Source organism: Oreochromis niloticus, linkage group LG6 (assembly GCF_001858045.2).
Source record: "Oreochromis niloticus isolate F11D_XX linkage group LG6, O_niloticus_UMD_NMBU, whole genome shotgun sequence".
In the NCBI taxonomy this organism is placed as follows: domain Eukaryota; kingdom Metazoa; phylum Chordata; class Actinopteri; order Cichliformes; family Cichlidae; genus Oreochromis; species Oreochromis niloticus.
The window spans coordinates 31587011-31610301 of record NC_031971.2 but is presented as its reverse complement, the minus strand read 5'-3'; the positions used below and the strand labels follow the sequence as shown (position 1 = coordinate 31610301).

At 42.2% G+C, this 23291-nt stretch overlaps 1 protein-coding gene and 1 long non-coding RNA gene across 8 annotated transcripts; one reads left to right on the top strand and one right to left on the bottom strand.

The window, feature by feature from the left end:
- The first annotated feature begins 191 nt into the window (after positions 1-191).
- On the top strand, positions 192-15899 carry LOC102077649 (polymeric immunoglobulin receptor). 7 transcript variants are annotated; one of them, XM_025907962.1, is made up of 9 exons: positions 194-300; positions 523-849; positions 1069-1389; positions 1476-1769; positions 7512-7547; positions 7652-7732; positions 7819-7886; positions 9281-9471; positions 9775-11495. In XM_025907962.1, the coding sequence occupies exons 1-8, from the start codon at positions 264-266 to the stop codon at positions 9386-9388; spliced, it is 1272 nt and encodes a 423-aa protein (XP_025763747.1). In that variant the 5' UTR covers positions 194-263; the 3' UTR covers positions 9389-9471; positions 9775-11495. The 7 variants fall into 7 exon arrangements, with proteins under 7 accessions (XP_025763748.1, XP_013123125.1, XP_019215578.1 ...); XM_013267671.3 differs by lacking the exons at positions 9281-9471; positions 9775-11495 and adding an exon at positions 8128-8637 and having other exon boundaries at positions 193-300; XM_019360032.2 differs by lacking the exons at positions 9281-9471; positions 9775-11495 and adding an exon at positions 14420-15898.
- Positions 10478-14420, bottom strand: LOC112847109 (uncharacterized). Its single transcript, XR_003220451.1, has 2 exons — positions 12564-14420; positions 10478-12463 (listed from the first exon to the last, which is right to left on the bottom strand). It is a non-coding gene; the product is annotated as an uncharacterized LOC112847109 (long non-coding RNA).
- Positions 15900-23291: the final 7392 nt, after the last annotated feature.

Sequence of the window (23291 nt, the reverse complement as noted above, 5' to 3'; positions counted from 1 at the left end):
TGCTATTCTATTCTATTCTATTCTATGCCATGTAATGCTATGCTATTATGGAAAGCTTGTGAAATCTTCTTTAACCACTAGATGGCATGTGTCAGCTATTTCAGAAGCCCAACTAAGAATGCCCTACCTCATCTGTGTTAATGGTCCAGCTCTACCCCTCCTTTCACATTACTATGGCGTTATATAACACCTATTGTTTCCATCATTTTTTTAAACTCAGAAATTTTCCTGTCAAGGCTCTATTTGGACAAACTAAAGCGAAGATGAGGAGACTTCAAAACCTGCTGTTCACCTTTTGCAGTAAGTTGTTTAAACTGGTAAATAACTAAAATATAAAGATCAGAGGCTGATGTAGATTAAGTAGTACATATATCTCTTCTAGTAATTTAGAAGAACAGTAGGCCAAACACTTTTTCAGTCTTGGTAATTTAGTTATACAGCACTAACATTGATAGTATGAAACCTAGCATGATGACCAAAAAGAAAACGCACACAAAAAAATGTTTCACATTCTTTTTCCAGTTGCTCTGAGGTGTGTGACCAGTGCAGTAGGGGTGATCCATATGACTGGATATGTGGGGAGTGCGGTTAAAGTTTCCTGCTCATATGATGAGGGTTACGAGTCTTATGAGAAGTACCTGTGTAAGAACGATTGTGGCAGTGATGATGTTCTTATTACAACATCAAAATCATGGAAAATGAAATACATGATCCATGATGACAAAAAAGACCGAATCTTTACAACGACCATCTCTGATCTTCATTCTGAGGATGCTGGGAAATACTGGTGTGGGGTGACCAGAACTGGAAGCGATATCTACACTGAAGTCAAGTTGAAAGTAGTAAAAGGTAAACAAAGACGTGGTGAAATTCTGTTGCACAATGAAAGTGAGTTACAGTTAAAGATAAGAAATTCATAGATAGTTTCTGTTTGTTCAGGATTATCTGTTTCTCTGCTGTAAAATTTAAACCTCTACATGTGCATCAAATGATGGAAATCCTTAAGTTTTATATACAACTGTTTAATGGGTGTAACATGTCTTCTGATGGTTTTACCCCTGTTGACAGACCACTGCTGTGACACTGTGACCAAAATTCTGAATTATCAGGGATATTCAGTATCCATTAGTTGTCCATCTGAGCCTCAGTACCAGAACAGCCTGAAGTACATCTGCAGAGGAAACCGGCCCTCCACATGTCTTCAGCAGGCACTAATCACCTCTTACAACAAGGAAAATGGACGATTCAGACTTGATGATAATAAAATGTTGAAAAAATTTACAGTGAACATCACCAGTTTGAGGCAAGACGATTCAGGGTCATACCTTTGTGGTGTCCAAAGAAACTTTGACCTGGATGTTTTCTCTGCTGTTGAGCTTAAAGTTGAAGGTGAGCAGTCAAAGCTACTGTGTATTTCATTACATCAGTTGAATATTTGATGATTCTGAAATAACCTTTTTCTTTCATTCATACAGAGTTCTGCTGTGTCAAATCAACTAAAATAAATGGTACTGTGGGACATCCACTAACGTTGCAGTGCCCTTATCCTTCACAATACCGGGACAACAGGAAGTTCCTCTGTAAGGGAGACCACCGCAACAACTGCACAGATATGCTAAAGAATCAAAGCAGATTCACACTACAAAATGCTTCTTCCGACACTTTCGTTGTGATGATCTCAAAGCTGGAAGTAGCTGATGCTGGGACATACTGGTGTGGGTCAGACTCACAGTGGAGAGTTGGAAACTACACCAAGATTCAGTTGTCAGGTATGTTAAACACTTTTGTATACATAATACAATAAATGTGTTTGTAGGATGTGTTTGTTTGAGCTCCATTATGGAAACAGAGAGTAAAGATAAGATAAGATAAGATAAGATGGCCTTTATTAGTCCCACAGGTGGGAAATTTGTTTTGTTACAGCAAAAGTGCAAAGTTATATAGCAGAAATTAGAAAACACTGGAATGCAATAAAATACAATAAAATAAAATAAAATAAAATACTATATACAATAGAATAAAATAGAATAGAATAATATATACAATAGAATAAAATAGAAATACAAATACTATATACAACTGAGTAGGAAAATACAAAAACACAACTCCGTCAGAAGAAGAATTGCACGTATAGCAGTCTTATTGCACATGTGTGGGTTTGTGTAGGTGTGTAGGTTATCATTCAGTTGTTTCAGGTGGGATCTAATAAAAACTGTTAGTCCAGTGCTCCCAACCAAAAAATTTAAATAAATACATACAGTGCTCAGCATAAATGAGTACACCCCCTTTAAAAAGTACGAATTTAATCAGTAGCTCAAAGAACAAAAGAACAATTTCCAAAATTTTCACAAGGCTGAGTTTTATTGAACACTTGTTTAACTCCATAACATGAAATTAAGGTTAATAATATAACTTAGATCACAAAATCTTCATTTTGGTTGAAGCAAAAATGAATACACCCCGCAACAAAAACTACTACATCTAGTATTTTGTATGACCACCGTGATTTTCAAGGACAGCACCAAGTCTTCTAGGCATGGAATGAACAAGTTGGCGACATATTGCAACATCTATCTTTTTCCATTCTTCAAGATTAACCTCTTTTAGAGCCTGGATGCTGGATGGAGAGTGATGCTCAACTTGTCGCTTCAGAATTCCCCACAGGTGTTCAATTGGGTTCAGATCAGGAGACATGCTTGGCCATTCAATCGCCTTCGCCCTGTTCTTCTTCAGAAATGCAACAGTAGCTTTAGATGTGTGTTTTGGATCATTGTCGTGTTGGAAAAGTGCACGACGACCAAGTGTACAGAGTGATGGCAGCATCTTATAGAACAGTACATTGTTTATTATTTATTATTTCATGTTCATGATACCATCAATGAAATGCAGCTCCCCAATACCAGCAGCGCTCATGCAGCCCCACATAAGGACACTGTCACCACCATGTTTCACTGTAGGCACCATGCATTTCTCTTTTAAAACTATTAGTTCCAAAAACAGTGATCTTTGTCTCATCACTCCAGTGTATAGAGTCCCAGTAGTCTTCATCTTTTTCAGAATGTTCCCTAGCAAATTCTAGGTGTGCGTTTTTGTGCATGGTCTTTAGGGGAGGCTTCCTTCGTGGACGATACTCATGCATGCTATTCCTCTGCAGTGTGCACTGTATGGTGTCACGGGAAACGGTCACTCCAGTTTGGTTTTCTACTTCTTTAGCTAACTGCAGTGAACTTGCATGGTGATTTTCTTCAACCCTTCTCATCAGAAGACGCTCCTGTCGAGATGTTAACTTCCGTGGGAGGCCTGGACGTCTCTGTAAAATGGTTGCACTTCCATCTTTCTTAAATTTTTGGATCACTTTTGCTACAGTATTTTGACTGATATGTAAAGGTTTGCTGATCTTCTTGTAGCCCTCACCTTTTTTGTGTAAAGAAATGATTTCCTTTCTCAGATTTTCTGGCATTTCTCTTCCATGTGGAGCCATTGCTGACAGCATGAAATGGGAAGGGCTTTTCTTTTAATGCCCTTTTATAGTTACCTGTGTGCTGGACACATCTTAAATGAATCATTAGACTCACCTGTGGTTGAATGCCTGTTAATACGAATTTTGTAGTCTTAAGTGTGGCTTTTCTCCTAAGACTATAATTGGGGTGTACTCATTTTTGCGACATAGGCTTGAATGAATTTGTTAGGAAAATCAGTTTTTTGTGTGTGCAAATTAACAAATCTTGTTTGCAATCAATGGCCCACATTTGTGGCAGTATTTTGTAGTATAGTATATACTGTATGTATATCTCATAGAAAATGTTGATTCTGAAAGGAAACTAAAGGTTTTCTGACAAATGTAGCGGGGTGTACTCATTTATGTTGAGCACTGTACAGAAATAAATAAATAAATAAACAAAAAAACAAAACAACAACTAAGCCTTACCTACTACTCTGGTAAATCACTACCAAAACCCATTGCTGCCTCTCACTCATCACAATATTTATCTGTAATGTGCATATATATATATATATATATATATATATATATATGTATATATATATATATATATATATATATATATATATATACATACACATATATATATATATATATAGGCGCGACAAAGAAGGTGCATAAGAAATACAGCAAGCTGCCCATACCTGAGGCTGTGGAAACTGCCAAGCAAAGACTCACAGCCTTGGCCAGCCGCTTGAGGAGGTACACCAGAGAGATAGAAGGCAGGAGAATAAACCAGCTGTTCTCCACAGAACCAGCAAAGGTGTACTCTCAGTGGCAAGGGAACAATAAGAGAACAGCACCACCAAGGCTGGAGACGGAGCAATACTGGAAGAGCATATGGGAGAAGGACGCAACCCATAACGGCAATGCTCAGTGGCTAGTGGATCTGAGGGCAGACCACAGCAACCTCCCTGAACAGGGTCCAGTAACCATCACAGTGGCAGATATCCAAGAAAGGGTCTCCAGTATGAAGAGTTGGACAGCACCAGGGCCCGACATGGTTCACGCCTACTGGCTGAAGAAGCTGACTGCACTCCACGAGCGTCTGGCAGCACAAATGAACCAGCTGCTAGTTAACGAGAGACACCCGGAATGGCTAACCGAAGGTCGGATGGTCCTGATCCCCAAGGACCCCAAGAAGGGACCGGTCCCATCCAACTACCGACCAATAACCTGCCTCAGTACTACATGGAAGCTCCTGTCAGGCATCATATCGACTAAGATGAACAGGCACATGGGTCAATACATGAGTGGGGCACAGAAAGGGATTGGCAAGAATACCAGAGGCGCAAAACACCAGCTACTGGTAGACAGAACAGTCAGCCGAGACTGCAAGACCAGACTGACCAACCTGTGAACAGCCTGGATTGATTACAAGAAGGCCTATGACTCAATGCCCCACAGCTGGATACTGGAATGCCTAGAACTGTACAAGATCAACAGGACCCTAAGAGCCTTCATCAGGAACTCAATGGGGATGTGGCATACAACACTAGAGGCCAACTCCAAGCCTATAGCACAAGTCACCATCAAGTGCGGGATCTACCAAGGAGATGCTCTGTCCCCACTGCTGTTCTGCATAGGCCTGAACCCCCTCAGTGAGATCATTGACAAGACTGGCTACGGATACCGACTACGGAACGGAGCGGTTGTCAGCCACCTCCTGTACATGGATGACATCAAGCTGTATGCCAAGAGTGAACGAGACATCGATTCACTGATCCACACTACCAGGCTATACAGCAATGACATCAGGATGTCATTCGGGCTGGAGAAGTGTAGTCGGATGGTAACAAAGAGAGGAAAGGTAGTCAGAACTGAGGGGATCGAACTACCAGAAGGCAACATTGCAGACATAGAGGACAGTTACAAGTACCTGGGGATCCCGCAGGTGAATGGGAACCATGAAGAGGCCGCTAGAAAAGCTGCAACCACCAAGTACCTGCAGAGGGTCAGGCAAGTCCTGAGGAGTCAGCTGAACGGTAAGAACAAGATCCGGGCCATCAACACCTACGCCCTGCCCGTGATCAGGTACCCTGCTGGGGTAATAGGCTGGCCAAAGGAGGAGATAGAAGCCACTGACATAAAGACAAGAAAGCTCCTTACCATGCATGGAGGGTTTCACCCCAAGTCCAGCACCCTGAGGCTGTACGCTAAGCGGAAGGAAGGGGGCCGAGGACTGGTGAGTGTCAGCACCACAGTCCAGGATGAGACAACGAACATCCAAGAATACATTGGGAAGATGGCCCCAACTGACCGAGTGCTCAGTGAATACCTCAGGCAGCAGAAACCCAAGAAAGAGGAGGGAGACGAGGAACCATCATGGAAGGACAGGCCCCTGCACGGTATGTACCACCGGCAGATAGAGGAGGTGGCTGATATCCAGAAATCCTACCAGTGGCTGGACAAAGCTGGACTGAAAGACAGCACAGAGGCACTAATCATGGCAGCACAAGAACAAGCTCTGAGTACAAGATCCATAGAGGCTGGGGTCTATCACACCAGGCAAGACCCCAGGTGCAGGCTGTGTAAAGATGCCCCAGAGACAATCCAGCACATAACAGCAGGGTGCAAGATGCTAGCAGGCAAGGCATACATGGAACGCCATAACCAAGTGGCCGGCATAGTGTACAGGAACATCTGTGCCAAGTATAACCTGGAAGTCCCGAGGTCAAAATGGGAGATGCCCCCAAGGGTGATGGAGAATGACCGAGCTAAGATCCTGTGGGACTTCCAGATACAGACGGACAAAATGGTGGTGGCTAACCAACCGGACATAGTGGTGGTAGACAAACAGGAGAAGACGGCCGTAGTGATCGATGTAGCGGTTCCGAATGACAGCAATATCAGGAAGAAGGAACACGAGAAGCTGGAGAAATACCAAGGGCTCAGAGAAGAGCTCGAGAGGATGTGGAGGGTGAAGGTAACGGTGGTCCCCGTGGTAATCGGAGCACTAGGTGCAGTGACTCCCAAGCTAGGCGAGTGGCTCCAGCAGATCCCGGGAACAACATCGGAGATCTCTGTCCAGAAGAGCGCAGTCCTGGGAACAGCTAAGATACTGCGCAGGACCCTCAAGCTCCCAGGCCTCTGGTAGAGGACCCGAGCTTGAAGGATAAACCGCCCGTAGGGGCGTGCTGGGTGGTGTATATATATATATATATATATATATATATATATATATATTAGTTACATTTCCTAAGCTTAGGTTAATACTCTCTCCGTTAAAGTGAAACTACAATTAAACAACTGGAGACTGTTCATTTTGTTATAAGTCAGCAAACTTAGCAGAAGAGCAAATAATTATTCCCCACATTGTTAGAGTGTCAGTTTAAGACATTTGGATTGAAAAATGGGGCAGTGAAAAGTAAAATGGCCATGATACACAGAAATGTTTTGAAAACAGCCCAGCACTCTCTTTTGATATCAGATGCAGACGGATATCCTTCAGAGAAGCCAAGAAAATCAATTTCCTTCCCTTACCTGCAGTATTACTGGATAGTACACAGTGAGCCCCCTGCTGGTGATGTATTAGTGTAACATTGATTATAAGAGTAGGAATAGAGGATTATCCACAGTGTGCTTATTTCCTAACAAACTGTCAGTCACAGGTTGTTAATAAATGAGTGCTCAGAGTCCTTGTTTGCATAATTAGCTCCTTTGTGTATCTGGTTTCAATACACCTATATGGCAAAAAACCCTGTGTGATTGGACTTTTTATAATTTTGCACTGCTGGCTTTAAGAAAATCATGGTAATGACACCATTCACCTGTGTGCAGCTGTGTTTTTAAGCAGTTATGCTGAATTGTTAATCAATTAATTAATGCAGAGGTCTCCAGGCTTTTAACTGTCTAATTTTGTTGTTCTGTACAATAAGTTTCTTTGACAAACTGTTGTAGCATTAAAAGGACGCAATACAAATTTTTAGTTTATCATCTCCTGTCATTGTATTAAAGTCTGTGTTAAAATAACGTTGCTAAGAGCACTTATAGTTAGTTTCTCTTGCAGTCTTTCCACAGAGCACTCTGGGAAAAAAGAACCCAGGTAAAACGATTAAAGATATATTACAGATGTATGATTGTTAACCTGTACTTCTGCTGTTAAGTGTTATGAGAACAATAGTTTTTTGTTGTTTTTTTCTTTTTCAGCACTCTATGTGATACCCCCTGTACTGCTTTTGATATGTATCCTAGTTCTTGTTTATAAGTACAGACGTTCCAGGATTGAAGGTATCTTTTACACTCATGTGAACAGAGAGACTCTTACACTCAAATGTGCATGTAAATACAGCATATCTAATGCTGTGTGTTTTCAGAAGCTGTTCTCTCCCTGAGGAGAAATGCATCTAGGAAAAAGGAGGTGATTGATGCAGCACAAAGTAAAGTAAGAAAACTAAAGTGTAAAGTCTTAATAGAGAAGTATGTTTGTAAAAAAATGTCACAGATATGTTTTTTTTTTAACAGAACAAGTGATTTTAAACACAGCATTTCTAAACAAACTAGTCTGTACACATTCACAGAAACATTTGGGGGAAAAAATAGCAGGATCAATGTAGTGTTTCTGGTGTTTATAAGAAGATGACCGTAGTGACCAGTAACCTGCTGATTATTTTCTGTCCCTCTAGTGTCCACTGGGTGGCGCACTTTTTCCACACAATACAGCACTTGTGACTATCACAGTCAGTATAATAAGCCCTATTAAAAACTGACCTTTTTTTATTAAGCCATAGAACTGCTGCTATGCAAGGATGTGGTTAAAACTTTGGGTTTTCTTCCAATTTACAAACAGTTCAAAAACTAAAGCAAATCTCTTTCGCATTGCAAAAAATACTTTTTAATGTAGAGTGTCAAGAACTGGAGTGAGATCAGGAAATTCAAAGAGAGTGACACGGTACGCAACAAGCCTGGGAGAGGTACGAAAGAAGTGATCTCAAAGAAAACTGTGTGATTATGCTGTGGTGCATCTGGAAATGGGAATCTTGTGAAAGTGGAAGGAATCGTAAAGAAATAAGGATATGTGATGATTTTGAAAGACAACCTCAAGCAGTTAGCAGCAAAACTAGGGTCGCGACTCAAAAGATACCTCACTTCACTTCACTTTGAAGTGAATGAAGAATGACCTCCGAAAGACCAAAGTGAACCTCATCAAAGTGAAGTGGGGTGAACTGAAGACCAAGGTTCCATGCCAGAAGACCATCAAACTTGGAGGAACTTAAAAGATTCAATAAAGAGGAATGGGCCAGGATTTCCCCAGTCGATGTGTGTGAGAGTTGTTGAAAACTATAAAAAATGACTGCAATACGGACTAGCTTTAAGGAGGCTAATCATTGTTGATGCTTATAGTTTTTGGTTTTTGTGAAATAATTTTACATCTGAGTGCAAAGATAATAATGTAAGCATCCAAATTAAAAACCAGGACGTTTGGAAAAGCTGTGTTAAAAAATTCCTTCTTTCATGTGTTAAAATACTGATTCTAGGTACAGATTTTAAGTATTATCTACAGTTTGTGTCCTGTCAGAGTCTTACTTAGTTGCTAAACACATTTCAATTGTCGCCCTGTTAGTCGTGCTTCCATAGGTTTCTTCAGTTTTCTTTATACATATTACAAATCTGGACAGACATACATGTACACTACAACTTGACTCACTGTTAAGGTGTACAACCATAAAGCAATACTTCTTTAGTGTAATTGTAGAAAATTTCTAAATGTGTCCACAACTCAGTTCTCAGCACGTGTCATTCATTTATTCTGTTTAATGTGTCTTGATTCTTTTTTAGATTTATAAAAATCAAGGTGTGGTGACCTCCAATGACCAAAGCACCAGTAACGTCTATGAAGAAGTAGATGTAGAAGTACACTACGAAAACGTGACCGCAAGTGAATAAATCTACTGCAATGAAAATTTCCATAAACCCGACAGAAGATACAGTTCAGTCCATAAATATTTGGACAGAGGCAACTATTTTCTTTAACCTCCTAGGACCTGGCGTCCACATGTGTGGACATCACATTTTGGGTTATTTAGACCAAAATACTCAATTTTGCTCTTCAAGGGCCTGATATCCATTTACGAGGACATTATACTGCTACTGTTCTATCAAAATTTTAAACGAATATCCTCATATGTGGCTCTGATTTTTCATAAAAACAAAAATAAGTTAAAAAAAAATCTGGTAATTCTTTGTTTTTACATTTATTGGGCCCCAATATGCCCAAATATCAAAGAGAAATTAAAAATGCATGCTGTGGAAGAGTTAGGAGTCTTAGGAGGTTAAATGAAACAACTCAGGTGCAGTTGAATTTCAGACTGTCAGCTGTTCAACTGAGTGGGCTGAACAAAAAGATTGCATCAAAATGTGAGGAACTAATGCATTTTTGACACAATCCCTTCATTTCAGGGACTCAAAAGTAATTGGACAAATTAAATAACTGAAAATAAAAAATTAACTTATAATACATGATTGAAACCCTTGCTGGCAATTACAGCCTGAAGTCTTGAACTCATGGACATCATCAGATGCTGGGTTTCCTTCTTTTAAATGCTCTGACAGGTCTTTACTGCAGCGGCTTTTAGTTGCTGTTTATTTGTGGGCCATTGTATCCGAAGTTTAGTCTTCAACAAATAAAATGCATGCCCAGTTGGGTTAAGATTGGGTGACTGACTTGGCCATTCAAGAATAATCTTTGGTTTAATAAACTCCTGGGTTGCTTTGGCTGTATGTTTTGGGTCATTGTCCATCTGTATAAGTCCATCTGCCCATTCAATTTGACTGCATTTAGCCTGATTTGAGTAGACAGTATGTCTGAACACTGCAGAATTAATTTGGCTGGTTCTGTCCTGTGTCACATCATTAATAAACACTAGTGTCCCAGTGCCACTGGCAGTCATGCACACCCAAGCACACTGCCTCTGCCGTGTTTTACAGATGATGTGGTATGCTTTGGATCATAAGCCATTCCATGCCACAGTAGACTTGGATATCGATACACCTACGTCCTGGAGAGTGTTGTCACTTGGTTGGCTGTTGTGAAGGGGTTTCTCTTCACCATGAAATGATTCTGCGATCATCTACTGCTGTTGTCTTCCATGGACATCCAGGTCTTTTTGCATTGCTGAGCTTATCACTGCTTTCTTTCTCAGGATGTAGCAAACTGTAGATTTCATCACTTGAAGCAGTTTCTCAGATGGGTTTTTCTGTTTTCTCAGCTTAAGGATGGCTTTTTTCACCTGCATGGAGAGCTCCTTTGGCCATATGTTGTCTGTTCACAGCAAAATATTCCAAATGCAAGCACCACACCTTAAATCAACTCCAGGCCCTTTATCTGCTTAATTAATAATGGCATAATACAGGAAGTGCCCACACCTGCCCATGAAACAGCCTTTGAGTTGTCCAGTTACTTCTGGTCCCTTTAAAAAGCAGTTGGCACATGTTAAGAAGCTGAAACTCCAAAACCCTTTATTCAATTTGACTGTGAATACCCCGAAAATGAAAAGCTGAGAGTCTACACATTACGTCAATGTCCATTGTATAACTATAATTAGAATATGTTCTGGTAAAGGGGTAAAAAAACAAAACTTATGTCAGTGTCCAATTATGAATGGAACTAACTGTAAGGTATCTGTGGTTCATAGCTTTGCTTTTTATTGCTTAGTGTTCATAAAAATATGTGCTCTGTGTTTTTTAAAAATGTCAAAACCCAATAATGCAAAATCTCAATATGATTTTTAAGTGAACAAATACACAAAGTGAAATACAATCAAATTTGTTTACATACAGTAATTAAACATTACATTTATTCTATTTTATATATTAGTTTTTGGTTTGGTTTATTGTTTTGAACTATTTAAAGAAGTCCCCACTTTGCTGCAGTGTCAGTTTTAGACATTTGGAGTCAAAAATACAGCAGTGAAAAGTAAAATGGTCATGATACACAGAAACATGCACAAAACTGTCAACTTGAACATTTGACAAGACTTTGATATCATATAAATTTTCTTCCTTTACGTGCAATATTACTGGTTAGTGTGTCATAGTGAGCCCCCTGCTGGTGATGTATTAGTTTAACACTGATTATTAGAGTAGGAATAGAAGATTACCTACAGTATGCATATATCCTAATGACCTGTCAGTCACAGGTTGTAAACAAATGAGTGCTTGTTTGCTTAATTAGTACCTTTGGCTCTCTGCTTTCTAAACACCAAAACCCCGTGTTATTGGGCTGTTTACTCATTTGTACCACTGTCTTTTTCATGTTAACATCAGTCCTAAATAAGAAAATCATGGTAATGACACAATGCACCTGTACAGTATGTAGTTCTATTTGAGCAATGATGCTGAACTGTTTAGTAATTAATACAAAGCTCTCCAGGCTTTTAACCGTCTTATTTTGTTGTTCTGCGGTTTTGATTATCTTTGTACAGTGGGAGACTAACACTGAATAAAACAAATTTATGATCTGAAAAAGGCATGACCGATACAGCACAGTTCTTTGGGGTGACACCAGTACAGCAGACAAGATCCAAAATATGTCCTTTGGAGTGTGTGGGGACGTTCATCTATTGCTGTAAGCAGAAATATTCGAGACAGGATATAAAATCTCTTGTGGATGAATTTGATGTGCTGTCCATGGGGATATTCAAACTCCCAGCAGTAGCATATTTGGAGATAAGAGCAGAATTTCAGCAAGAAAGTCAGAAAAGTCCATTGAAAAATCAGAGTTTGGTTTAGGTGGAAAGTAAACAGCAACTAAAATCGTGGGAAATGGTCCGTTAATTTGTATCATCATGGATTCAAACAAGGAATAGGCAGGAGCAGAAAGAGAAGATACCTTATACTTGCTGTTGTATAAGATCGCAAGGTCACCCCCACGTCCAGACACACGGGGTTGGCAGGTGTAAACAAATCCAAGCAGAGTGGTCAGACTGAGTTCGAGGAAATCATTTGGATGATGACAGGTCTCTGTTAGACATGGAAAGTCAAGTTTATGATAATTAAGATCATAGACAAAAGGTCCCTTGCTGGAGAGAAATCAGACATGCCGCTAGCATTGCAAGCTGACCTGGCAAGGCTAGCAAGCACACTACAGTCAGCAGTCTGTCCACCAGGCTTCCTAGTGGAGCAACGGTGAGATGACCACAGGGATGGTATCAGGCTAATGCTGTCGATCCTATAATTCTGTCTGGATCTGCTGTGGACATTACTTTGGACTCGGGCACCAGGCAATGTCCGGGTGAAGCAGTAAAGCCAGTGGAAGGGCAGAGATGCTGGAAGCGTAGATAGAGTAGTTCTGATGCAGTGTACCTCAGAGTGGAGGAGACAGGGCAGAGTATGGACTGTAGAACAAACCCAGCGAGAAGAGGCCGGAAGAACAGGACCTTAACGGTCAGGACGTTATAATTTCTGGAAGCCAGCTGTCCGAAAACTGCCTAGAGGGTAACAGCTGATACCAACAGCTGATGGTAGAACGTTTGATGATATGTAGACTGAAGTCGAGCTGAAAGTAGTAAAAGTAAATGTTTTTAAGGTTTCATGAAATCTGAGGTTCCAGCAATCACTTCAGCGTGTCAGGTCAGAACACTTATAAATGTTCAGATGAGAGTGGCAGACTCCAAGAATAAAGTTGTCATTCTTGTGTGTGTGTGTGTGTGTGTGTGTGTGTGTGTGTGTGTGTGTGTGGTTTCTGTAGACAAAGCAAAGCAAAGCAATATCAGAAACCAAATTACATTGTAAACATGAAGATAGAGCTGAGCAGTACTCAAATACAGTATATAACTAAATAAACAGACATATTGCTTCACACTGGTTATGTAAACTTAAAGTCAGATATTATGAATTAATCTAGCATACAGCTATGCAATGAAGACAACTTTACACTGTTTATCATCCAGTACACAGAGGACAGAAAGAACAACACAATAACAACAAACCTCTCTGCTAGAAGCCAGTTAGGAATTAAATCTTTCAGTAGCAAACTGCCACTTACGCATAACCTCATTTTAACAGAAGCAGAAAAAACTGCTGGTAAGTCATCAAATACACTCATGGCTAAACACAAACATAACTGAGTGAAGTAGAACATCAACGTTGTTCGGTGGCTGTTTGTCTCTGAGCTGAAGCTGCGGACATGCACACCTACGGTGCATTCAGTGGTGCATGGGAAATTCCATACACTCCCGACCATTTTGGACATTAAATAAAGACTGGGCAAAATTCAATTGTATATTGAAAGTTAGTAAAATTCAAAAAAATATTTAGTGACGGAAGTGACGGCGGTAAGGTAAGGACCCATGTTGTAGGTGACGTCAGACGCCGGCGATTTGGCGGAAAAAAACAAAAACAAACGAATGGTAGCCTAGAATTTAACAAAGTTTCTTTAATCTTCAGTATTGCCAAATAAACTAACCAACTGTCATATAACTAACAACATCTGTCCTATCATCTTTAACACCCTGGAGGACAACGAGGAGAGTTTAGACGCTCTCCAAGAATACATCGACCAGTGCTTCGAAGATTTAGTAATGAAGAAGGCCCAGAGCATGTCTTCCCCGGCCAAAACTGAGACGCCATCATCTAAAAGATATCGCCCGGCAGACTCCCCCGGCACAACATCGCCTGCCGGCAAAGATATCGTCGACATCCTGGAGTCAATCGATAAGCGATTGTCCAGTTTTGATGCGAGGCTGTCCCTGGTAGAGATCTTACACCGGGAATTTCAATCTCTAAAAGAATCCCTGGAGTTCAGCCAGAAGCAGGTGGAAACACTTGCTGCAGAAAACGCCACGCTACGGGACTCGGTCAAATCTCTAACCGAAAATGTGACCCAATTAAACATAGAAAATAAAAAAATAAAAGAGACCGTTATGGATTTACAAGCCCGTAGCATGAGAGATAATCTTGTGTTTTCTGGTATTCCAGAGTCTGCCGGAGAGGACCCGGAAACGACCGTGAGAAGCTTCATTAAAATCCACCTGAAGCTGCCGGAGGACACGGTGAAAAACATAGGGTTTGAAAGAGTGCATCGCATCGGGGCTCCGAAGACAGGAAGCGGGAGTCCGCGTCCTATTGTGGCCAAATTCGGCCACTTTAAGCAGAAGGAGCAGGTGAAGAGTCGCGGCAGAGAGCTGAAAGCAACGGACTTCAGCGTGAACGACCAGTTCCCCAGAGAGATCCTGGAACGACGCAGGGTCCTGTTCCCAGTCCGACGTAGTTTTATTCAGAAAGGCTCCCGGGCTGTCATCGCCGTGGACCGGCTCTACGTGGACGGGACAGCTCTACCGCGACCCCGGCATCACTCCATGGCCTTATTGACCGCACACCAGATAAGAATCCGCTGCGCTATTCTCTTCACTCACACTCTCTTGTATTAACTTTTGCTTAACTATGTAATATCAGTATGCTAATTTAGTATAACGTCACCGTCACTCTCCGCCAATGCTTTAATTGGAATGTTTCCGTTTTTATTTCTTTTTCCCTCTCTCTCTCTTGTCGCTCACCTTGCTCTTTGGTTTCCTTGCTTCTCTTTTCTTTCACTATGTCGATCACCTGTTTCCCTATCCATCCACAAACGACACTGTCTATTTCTACATGCTCACTCTGCACGATCACGCACACACATGCGTTTAAAGGCAACACATTTACAACAGCCAGACAGTGCACACAGATATAGGACACACACGCACACATTTGCTCATTTTAGTTATTATGCACACACATAGTCAGACCTATGGAGCTTCACGCTGTGCATTTTCTTCTCTTTATTTACAAAAAAAAAAATAAAAAAAAAATATGATGATTTCATTTTCCTCACCCGTCTAAGCAAGACACACAGCATATGTCATTAGCCACAAACACACAACTATGGGCACGCTAAGGTTTGTCTCATGGAATGTGCATGGAGCTGGCTATAGGGAAAAAAGGTTAAAAATACTTAACCAACTTAAAAAACTACAGGCAGACGTTGTTTTATTACAAGAAACCCACATGCCTGTCACAGGTTTGAATAAACTTAAAACACCTGAGTTTCCTAATGTGTTCTCAGCCTGTTATAATTCTAGACAAAGAGGAGTAGCAATTCTAATACATAAAAATATTAATTTCACAGTACTCGATACAGTTATAGATCCAGAGGGCAGATTCCTAATAGTCAAACTATCTATACTTAACCAAAAGCTAGGTATTGTAAGTGTATATGGTCCGAATGTTGATGACCCCTCATTCTTCCACGTTTTTTTTAGTGCACTCTCCGAACACCTAGATTGCACAATTGTTCTTGGGGGAGACCTCAACCTGGGACTAAATGAAGAAATGGATAGGCTCAATACAACAGGAACTCAGCGTAATTGGCAGTCCACAAATATAATCAAATAGTATATGAGCGACTTTGGTCTTTGCGATGCATGGCGCTCCCTCCACCCTAACAGTAAGGAATATTCTTTCTTCTCACATGTTCATCACTCCTACTCTCGTCTGGATTATTTTTTGGTCAACAGCTCACTGCTGAGTGACATTTCAGACACTGAGATTCATCCTATAGCTGTCAGCGATCATGCTCCTGTATCTTTAACACTAATGCAGAAGAATAATACCACACCAAGTAAAACTGGAGATTTAATACATCGCTGCTCAAAGATGAAGAGTTTATCAAATACTTTAAAAAAGAATGGACTTCATATTTAGACTTTAATGACATTCCTGGAACATCAGCATCTGTCCTCTGGGAAGCAGGGAAAGCCGTGATGAGAGGTAAAATAATCTCTTTCTCATCACATAAGAAGAAAGAAGAAAACAAAAATATTCAAGAACTGGAAAAAAACATCAAATCCTTAGAAAAAGCCTATGTATCACACCAAGATCAAGAAATATTAAACAATTTACGCAAAACAAAACTAGAATTAAATGAAATTATTAATAAAAAGACTAAATTCTTAGTACAAAGACTTCGCCTGCAAAATTATGAACACGGTAACAAATCCGGACAATTTCTTGCTAACCAGTTAAAAATCAATAAAGAAAAAACAACTATATGTGCTGTTAAAGATTTATCTGGGAATACAATATATGATCTTAAAAAAATAAACAAAATTTTTAGGGATTTCTATGAAACTTTATATACACCACAAATAAACCCATCTAAAAATGAAATTGATCAGTTTCTGGACAACATAACTCTTCCAAAATTATTAGACACCCAAGCAATGGCACTGGATTCGCCACTGATGCCAGGTGAACTCCAGGAAGCCCTGATAAGCATGCCCAATAATAAGGCTCCAGGTCCAGACGGCTTTCCTGCAGAATTCTACAAAGAATTCTGGACGATTCTAGCACCAGTTTTTTACAGAATGTTGCAGGAAATCAAAGAAAATGGTAGACTACCACCAAATATGAACTCTGCAAATATCAGTCTCTTACTAAAACCAGGCAAAGACCCTGTATATCCCTCAAGCTATCGTCCAATATCCCTTATTAATGTAGACCTTAAAATAATCTGCAAAGCTCTCTCAAAGAGATTAGAGAAAATAACCCCCCTCTTAATTCATCCTGACCAAACTGGTTTCATAAAAGGTAGGCACTCATCAACAAATACACGTAGATTACTTAATTTAACAGACTACTCATGCAATAAAAACATTGAAACCATAATATTGTCTCTTGATGTAGAAAAAGCATTTGACAGAGTTAACTGGAAATTTCTATTTGCAACTTTATACAAATTTGGTTTTGGAACCTCTTTCATAAACTGGTTAAAAATATTATATAATTCCCCAACAGCTTGTGTCAGAACAAATGATCAAACATCCTCCAGCTTCTGTCTCCTGAGGGGCACCAGGCAGGGATGCCCACTCTCCCCTTCACTGTTTGCAATTTTTATTGAGCCACTAGCAGCAGCAATTAGACAGAATTCAGTAATTAAGGGCATAAAATGCAAGAATGTAGAACATAAAATCAGCCTTTATGCAGATGATGTGTTACTTTTTCTCCAAAACTCACAAACCAATATCTCTGGGGTGATTGAATTGATAAATTCTTTTTCAAGAGTCTCAGATTACTCAATCAACTGGTCAAAATCTACAGTTCTTCCGATTAATTGCTCCTTCCATAATTCTTCTCCTACACCACTGCAATCTGGAAATATAAAATATTTAGGTATTAATGTCTCTCCTAAACTTGCAGAATTAACTAAATTAAACCACATCCCACTTTTAAAGACAGTAGAAAGCGATCTGGCTAGATGGAAATCTTTACCCATATCACTCATGGGAAGGGTTGCCGCTATAAAAATGATGGTCTTGCCAAAATAAACTATTTGTTTTCAATGATCCCAAATAAGCCATCACAAGATTGGTTCAGATCTCTAGACTCATGTATTTCTAAATTCCTTTGGAAAGACAAACCCCCACGTATCAGCTTAAAAACATTACAAAGGACCAAGGATAAAGGAGGATTAGATCTGCCTAACTTTAATCACTATTTTTTAGCCAACAGGCTTCAGTTCATCTCTAGATGGTTTAAACACAGCTTCTTAGATGAGCCCTGGCTAGATGTAGAACAGGCACTATGTAATAATCTAGAAATTTCAGACCTACTATTTATCAGCTCAAACATCAAAAGACATGAATGCTTTAAAAGCATCAACATCAGCTCTTCTCTGACAGCATGGTGGGAGTTTCTAAAAATGACAGCGTCTTCATTAATCCCATGCAAACGTACACCTATCTGGAATAACCCTGACATATTACAAAACAATAATATGATTAATTTTCCAGAATGGAGTTGTAAAGGAATTAAATACTTAGAGCATATATTAGAGGGAACAGAATTTATTCCATTTGACAGACTAGTTACACAATATGGGATCAACAAGAAAAGATTTTTAGAATATCAACAAATTAAATCCATAGTAAAAAGAGATTTAACCTCAGTCAAGCTGAATTACAAACACCACCAAGTGCGGTACACTTTCTTACTCTTAAATCCCCCAAATTATTATCTAAAATATACAGAACACTTTCTAAAATAGATGAATCAATATCCCTTCCTATTGCAAAGTGGGAAGCAGATTTATCAGTAAGCTTAGACCAAAACTTCTGGTCTCAGGTATGCTTAAAAACCTTTAAATTGATTAAAAATCCCAGTCTGCAATTAATACAATACAAAATACTACAAAGAGTGCACTATACAGGTCATCGGATGTTCAAGATGGGCTTTACATCTTCCAACAACTGCTCACACTGTCAAGGCAATACACCAGACAATTACATCCACGCCCTTTGGTTCTGTCCACCAGTGCAGAAGTTTTGGCGTGAGATATGTGAAGACTTATCAAAGTGTCTGAAATGTAACATTCCAGCCTCCCCTTTAGTGTGCTTGCTGAGCAACTTGGATGAGGTCACTGCAGAAATAAACACAGCCCACATTGTTTTTACAGCCCTATGCATTGCCAAGAAAACGGTCCTCCTTAACTGGAAAAATAAAAATAATCTTAATTCTAATCAATATAAAAACCATCTAATAGATCACATTAGTCTTGATACAGCCTCTGCCACCACATTTGATCAATCCCTTTGGGCTCCTTTGATTGGCTTCATCACCTAGTGGGGGTGGGGGGTCATGGTTTGGTCCTGCCTTCGCTATTGTGGTTGATGTGGAGGTTGGGATGGGCTTAGGGCGCCAGGAGAACCCCTAGAGACGTTATCCCTGGAGGGCTCAACCCGGGGGGTTGTGGTCATAACCTGGTGAGTGGCTCTGGTCGCTCTTAGAGGGTGTTCTCCTCGTGGCTGCGTGCAGCGGGGCTGGGGGATGGTCTGTACTGGCGGACGTAGGTTACTGGCCTGGTAGCCTGGCTGCCCCTGAGTGGATCCGGGGCAGGCGGGGGGCTTGGGGTTCGGGGGTGCTTCGTCTCCGTGATGGGGCTCTGGCTGGGCCTTGGGGCTTTGGTCCTCGTCGGTGTGTCGCCGAGGTTGTGGGCGGGTGGGTGCACGGGGGCTCAGCCCTGGCGCAGGGGGCCTCTGGTGCATCAACCTAACTGGGGGACTCTTCAACTGGCAGGGAGGTTGTTCCATCCTTGCAGAAGTCCACTCTGCAGGTGGGGAGAGACACAGGAGAGGTGGAGAATAAACCTAACCTGGGTGTCTGTTGTCTTGTGTAGTCTGGAGATGATTGAATGTTGGGGTGGGTATAGTTTCCTCTGCGGTGGGGTGGGGTGGGCTTCCCCAGGTCCTGTGGGGCTTAGCGGTGCTGCTGCCATAGGCCCCGATCTGGATGGGCCTGGGCTCCCTTGCCTTGGTGGGTACTAGAGGACGGGGGTGCCTACTGGGGTCAGCCGGGGAGCTGGCCCTAAGGAGGGGCATCTTGCCCCTCCCTTCTTTTCCTCCCCATCCCCGGCTGCCTCCCTCTTCCCGCTCCACCACACCCACCCACACAGGTAGGGCCTTGGGGTGCGGGTGTGTCACCAGGGTGCAGGGGAGGCATTCCCCCCCCCCTCTGTCCCCTTCTGGCCACCTGTGCCTCAATTTTATTTCACAACTTAGACATCCACATTATTCACACTCTCATAACACACACACACACACATATATAAAAAAAAACACCCAGCACGCCCCTGCGGGCGGTTTATCCTTCAAGCTCGGGTCCTCTACCAGAGGCCTGGGAGCTTGAGGGTCCTGCGCAGTATCTTAGCTGTTCCCAGGACTGCGCTCTTCTGGACAGAGATCTCCGATGTTGTTCCCGGGATCTGCTGGAGCCACTCGCCTAGCTTGGGAGTCACCGCACCTAGTGCTCCGATTACCACGGGGACCACCGTTACCTTCACCCTCCACATCCTCTCGAGCTCTTCTCTGAGCCCTTGGTATTTCTCCAGCTTCTCGTGTTCCTTCTTCCTGATATTGCTGTCATTCGGAACCGCTACATCGATCACTACAGCCGTCTTCTTCTGTTTGTCTATCACCACTATGTCCGGTTGGTTAGCCACCACCATTTTGTCCGTCTGCATCTGGAAGTCCCACAGGATCTTAGCTTGGTCATTCTCCATCACCCTTGGGGGCATCTCCCATTTTGACCTCGGGACTTCCAGGTTATACTCGGCACAGATGTTCCTGTACACTATGCCGGCCACTTGGTTATGGCGTTCCATGTATGCCTTGCCTGCTAGCATCTTGCACCCTGCTGTTATGTGCTGGATTGTCTCTGGGGCATCTTTACACAGCCTGCACCTGGGGTCTTGCCTGGTGTGATAGACCCCAGCCTCTATGGATCTTGTGCTCAGAGCTTGTTCTTGTGCTGCCATGATTAGTGCCTCTGTGCTGTCTTTCAGTCCAGCTTTGTCCAGCCACTGGTAGGATTTCTGGATATCAGCCACCTCCTCTATCTGCCGGTGGTACATACCGTGCAGGGGCCTGTCCTTCCATGATGGTTCCTCGCCTTCCTCCTCTTTCTTGGGTTTCTGCTGCCTGAGATATTCACTGAGCACGCTGTCAGTTGGGGCCATCTTCGTGATGTATTCGTGGATGTTTCTTGTCTCATCCTGGACTGTGGTGCTGACACTCACCAGTCCCCGGCCCCCTTCCTTCCGCTTAGCGTACAGCCTCAGGGTGCTGGACTTGGGGTGAAACCCTCCATGCATGGTAAGGAGCTTTCTTGTCTTTATGTCAGTGGCTTCTATCTCCTCCTTTGGCCAGCCTATTACCCCAGCAGGGTACCTGATCACGGGCAGGGCGTAGGTGTTGATGGCCCGGATAGATAGATAGATAGATAGATAGATAGATAGATAGATAGATAGATAGATAGATAGATAGATATATATATATATATATAGATATATATATATATATATATATATATATATATATATATATATATATATATAGATAGAGATATATATATATATATAGATAGAGATATATATATATATATATAGATATATATATAGATATATATATATATGGATATATATATAGATATAGATAGATATATAGATATATATAGATATATATAGATATATGTGTGTGTGTATATATGTATATGTATATGTATATATATATATATATATATATATGTATATATATATATATATATATATACATATGTATATGTAGGGCCTTGAGGGTGACCACGTTAACGGCGTCCAGAGGACGGTCTGTGTATTCAACCCTACCTCTGGCGCCGGTGCCCACCTCTCAATTTTAAATCCATGTAGACATTGAGGGTTCTCGGGAGGGGCCGTGCTAACACCTGCTGCTCTCTGGCAGCAGCACCATGCCCTCCCTTGTTTTAAATGCACTTTAGAACAACACGCAGCAACACTACACATGAGCGGGAGGAGGGAGGTATGGGGTCTTCACACACCCCCGTTCTCTACTAGCCATCGGGGCGGGGGGCTGGGAGGAGGTGTTGGCTGTCCGATTGGCCTCCCTGCTGCTGCGGAGCCTGGGGCGGTCTGCTTGCCTCCACCCCGGGGGAAAGGGTCACATCTCTTGGGTCTGGGTGCCGTTTCCCCCTCTGGGGGCGAGGGTACCTGGACCCAGGGCATAGAGTATGTTTGGGGAGTATGATTGTGTGTACATGTCTATGTATGTCTATCCCTACGTTGGGTGAGTGCTGAGTGTTTGTATATGTGTGCATGAGGGTGGGAAAGCATGTTTATGTCTGTGTGTGCCTGTTTGTCTGTGTCTATATGTCAGGTCGGGTCTTAGACTCCACCTCCCTGGGTACTCCCAGGCCCTCCAAGTGTGGAGGCCTATCTCCCCTCACCACACTCCCTGCTGGTAACTGATGCCCTCAGGGGTTGGTGCATTGGTGGTTCTTGGTGTCCGGGGCTGGGCGCTCAGGTATGCACCAGCTCACTCCCGGTGGCTACTTGGCGGGGCCTGGTGCCTGTCGCTCGGTCAGGCCTCTTCCGGGGCAAAAGGGGGCCCTCGGGCCTCCGGCCTCGGGGCCTGCAACTCGGTTCACTCTGGCACAGCTGGCTGCCGGCAGAGCTGGCGGGCACGCCGGTGCAGCCCCCTCTGGCTTCTGCTCCGTGGCTACTGGGTGACCCCCTCGTCTGGGGATCTCCTCAGCCCTTCCCAGGAAGGTGGCACAGATGCCCCTCTGGTGGTACTCCTTGGGCTCTCGCACTCTGGGGCCTCTGGATGTCTGGAGCCTGGATCTCCTCCATGCCTGCTTCATGCCCCGGGGGACGGGGCTATGGGCCTCCACACCCTCTAGCAGACCATTACATGGGGAAACCTTTTGTATACAAGCGCGTTGATCCACACAGGTGTGCACACGGGTGTTCACTGTTTGTAGACATAAACTACACCTTTCTTAGCTGCTACTTCAAAGCACATTGTGCGCTGTCTGTCCTGCGTGCTGCACAACAACTTTCAATATTTAGTATTTACTGCTGTTCACACTCAGCTAGATTAACGTGATGGTGTTGTGTTTAGTATGATGCTTTGTTTTTGTTTGGGTTTTTTTGCTTGTCTTCTCTTCTTTTTCTCTCAACAGGTGATCCAGGAGATTTTTTTTTTTCTTTCTTTCTCTTTGTCTTTGTAAGTGCCCTTTCTCACTGTCCCTTTTCCCTTCTGTTTTTCTTTTCCTTCTGTAACGCAATCTGTACTTACGCCAATGCTTTAATGCTTGGAAATCAGGACTGTTGACCTTGGGCAGTTCACTAGGTGTCAGTGTCATCAATTTCACCCCGATGTCTAGGCCCAGAATCACAGCTTCTCAAGAAATAGGTTACAAGAATTCAAATGTGTCCCAAATATCTGTATCCCATCAGAGGCTAGTTTCGTAAAGGAGATTGGTA

Bases quoted from the DNA above. Each gene is read 5' to 3' on its own strand.
- LOC102077649 (XM_025907962.1), top strand. From the start codon at position 264: ATGAGGAGACTTCAAAACCTGCTGTTCACCTTTTGCA. The intron at 850-1,068 runs GTAAACAAAGAC...CCCTGTTGACAG, and splicing joins CAAGTTGAAAGTAGTAAAAG to ACCACTGCTGTGACACTGTG. The intron at 7,548-7,651 runs GTAAAACGATTA...TTTCTTTTTCAG, and splicing joins TCTGGGAAAAAAGAACCCAG to CACTCTATGTGATACCCCCT.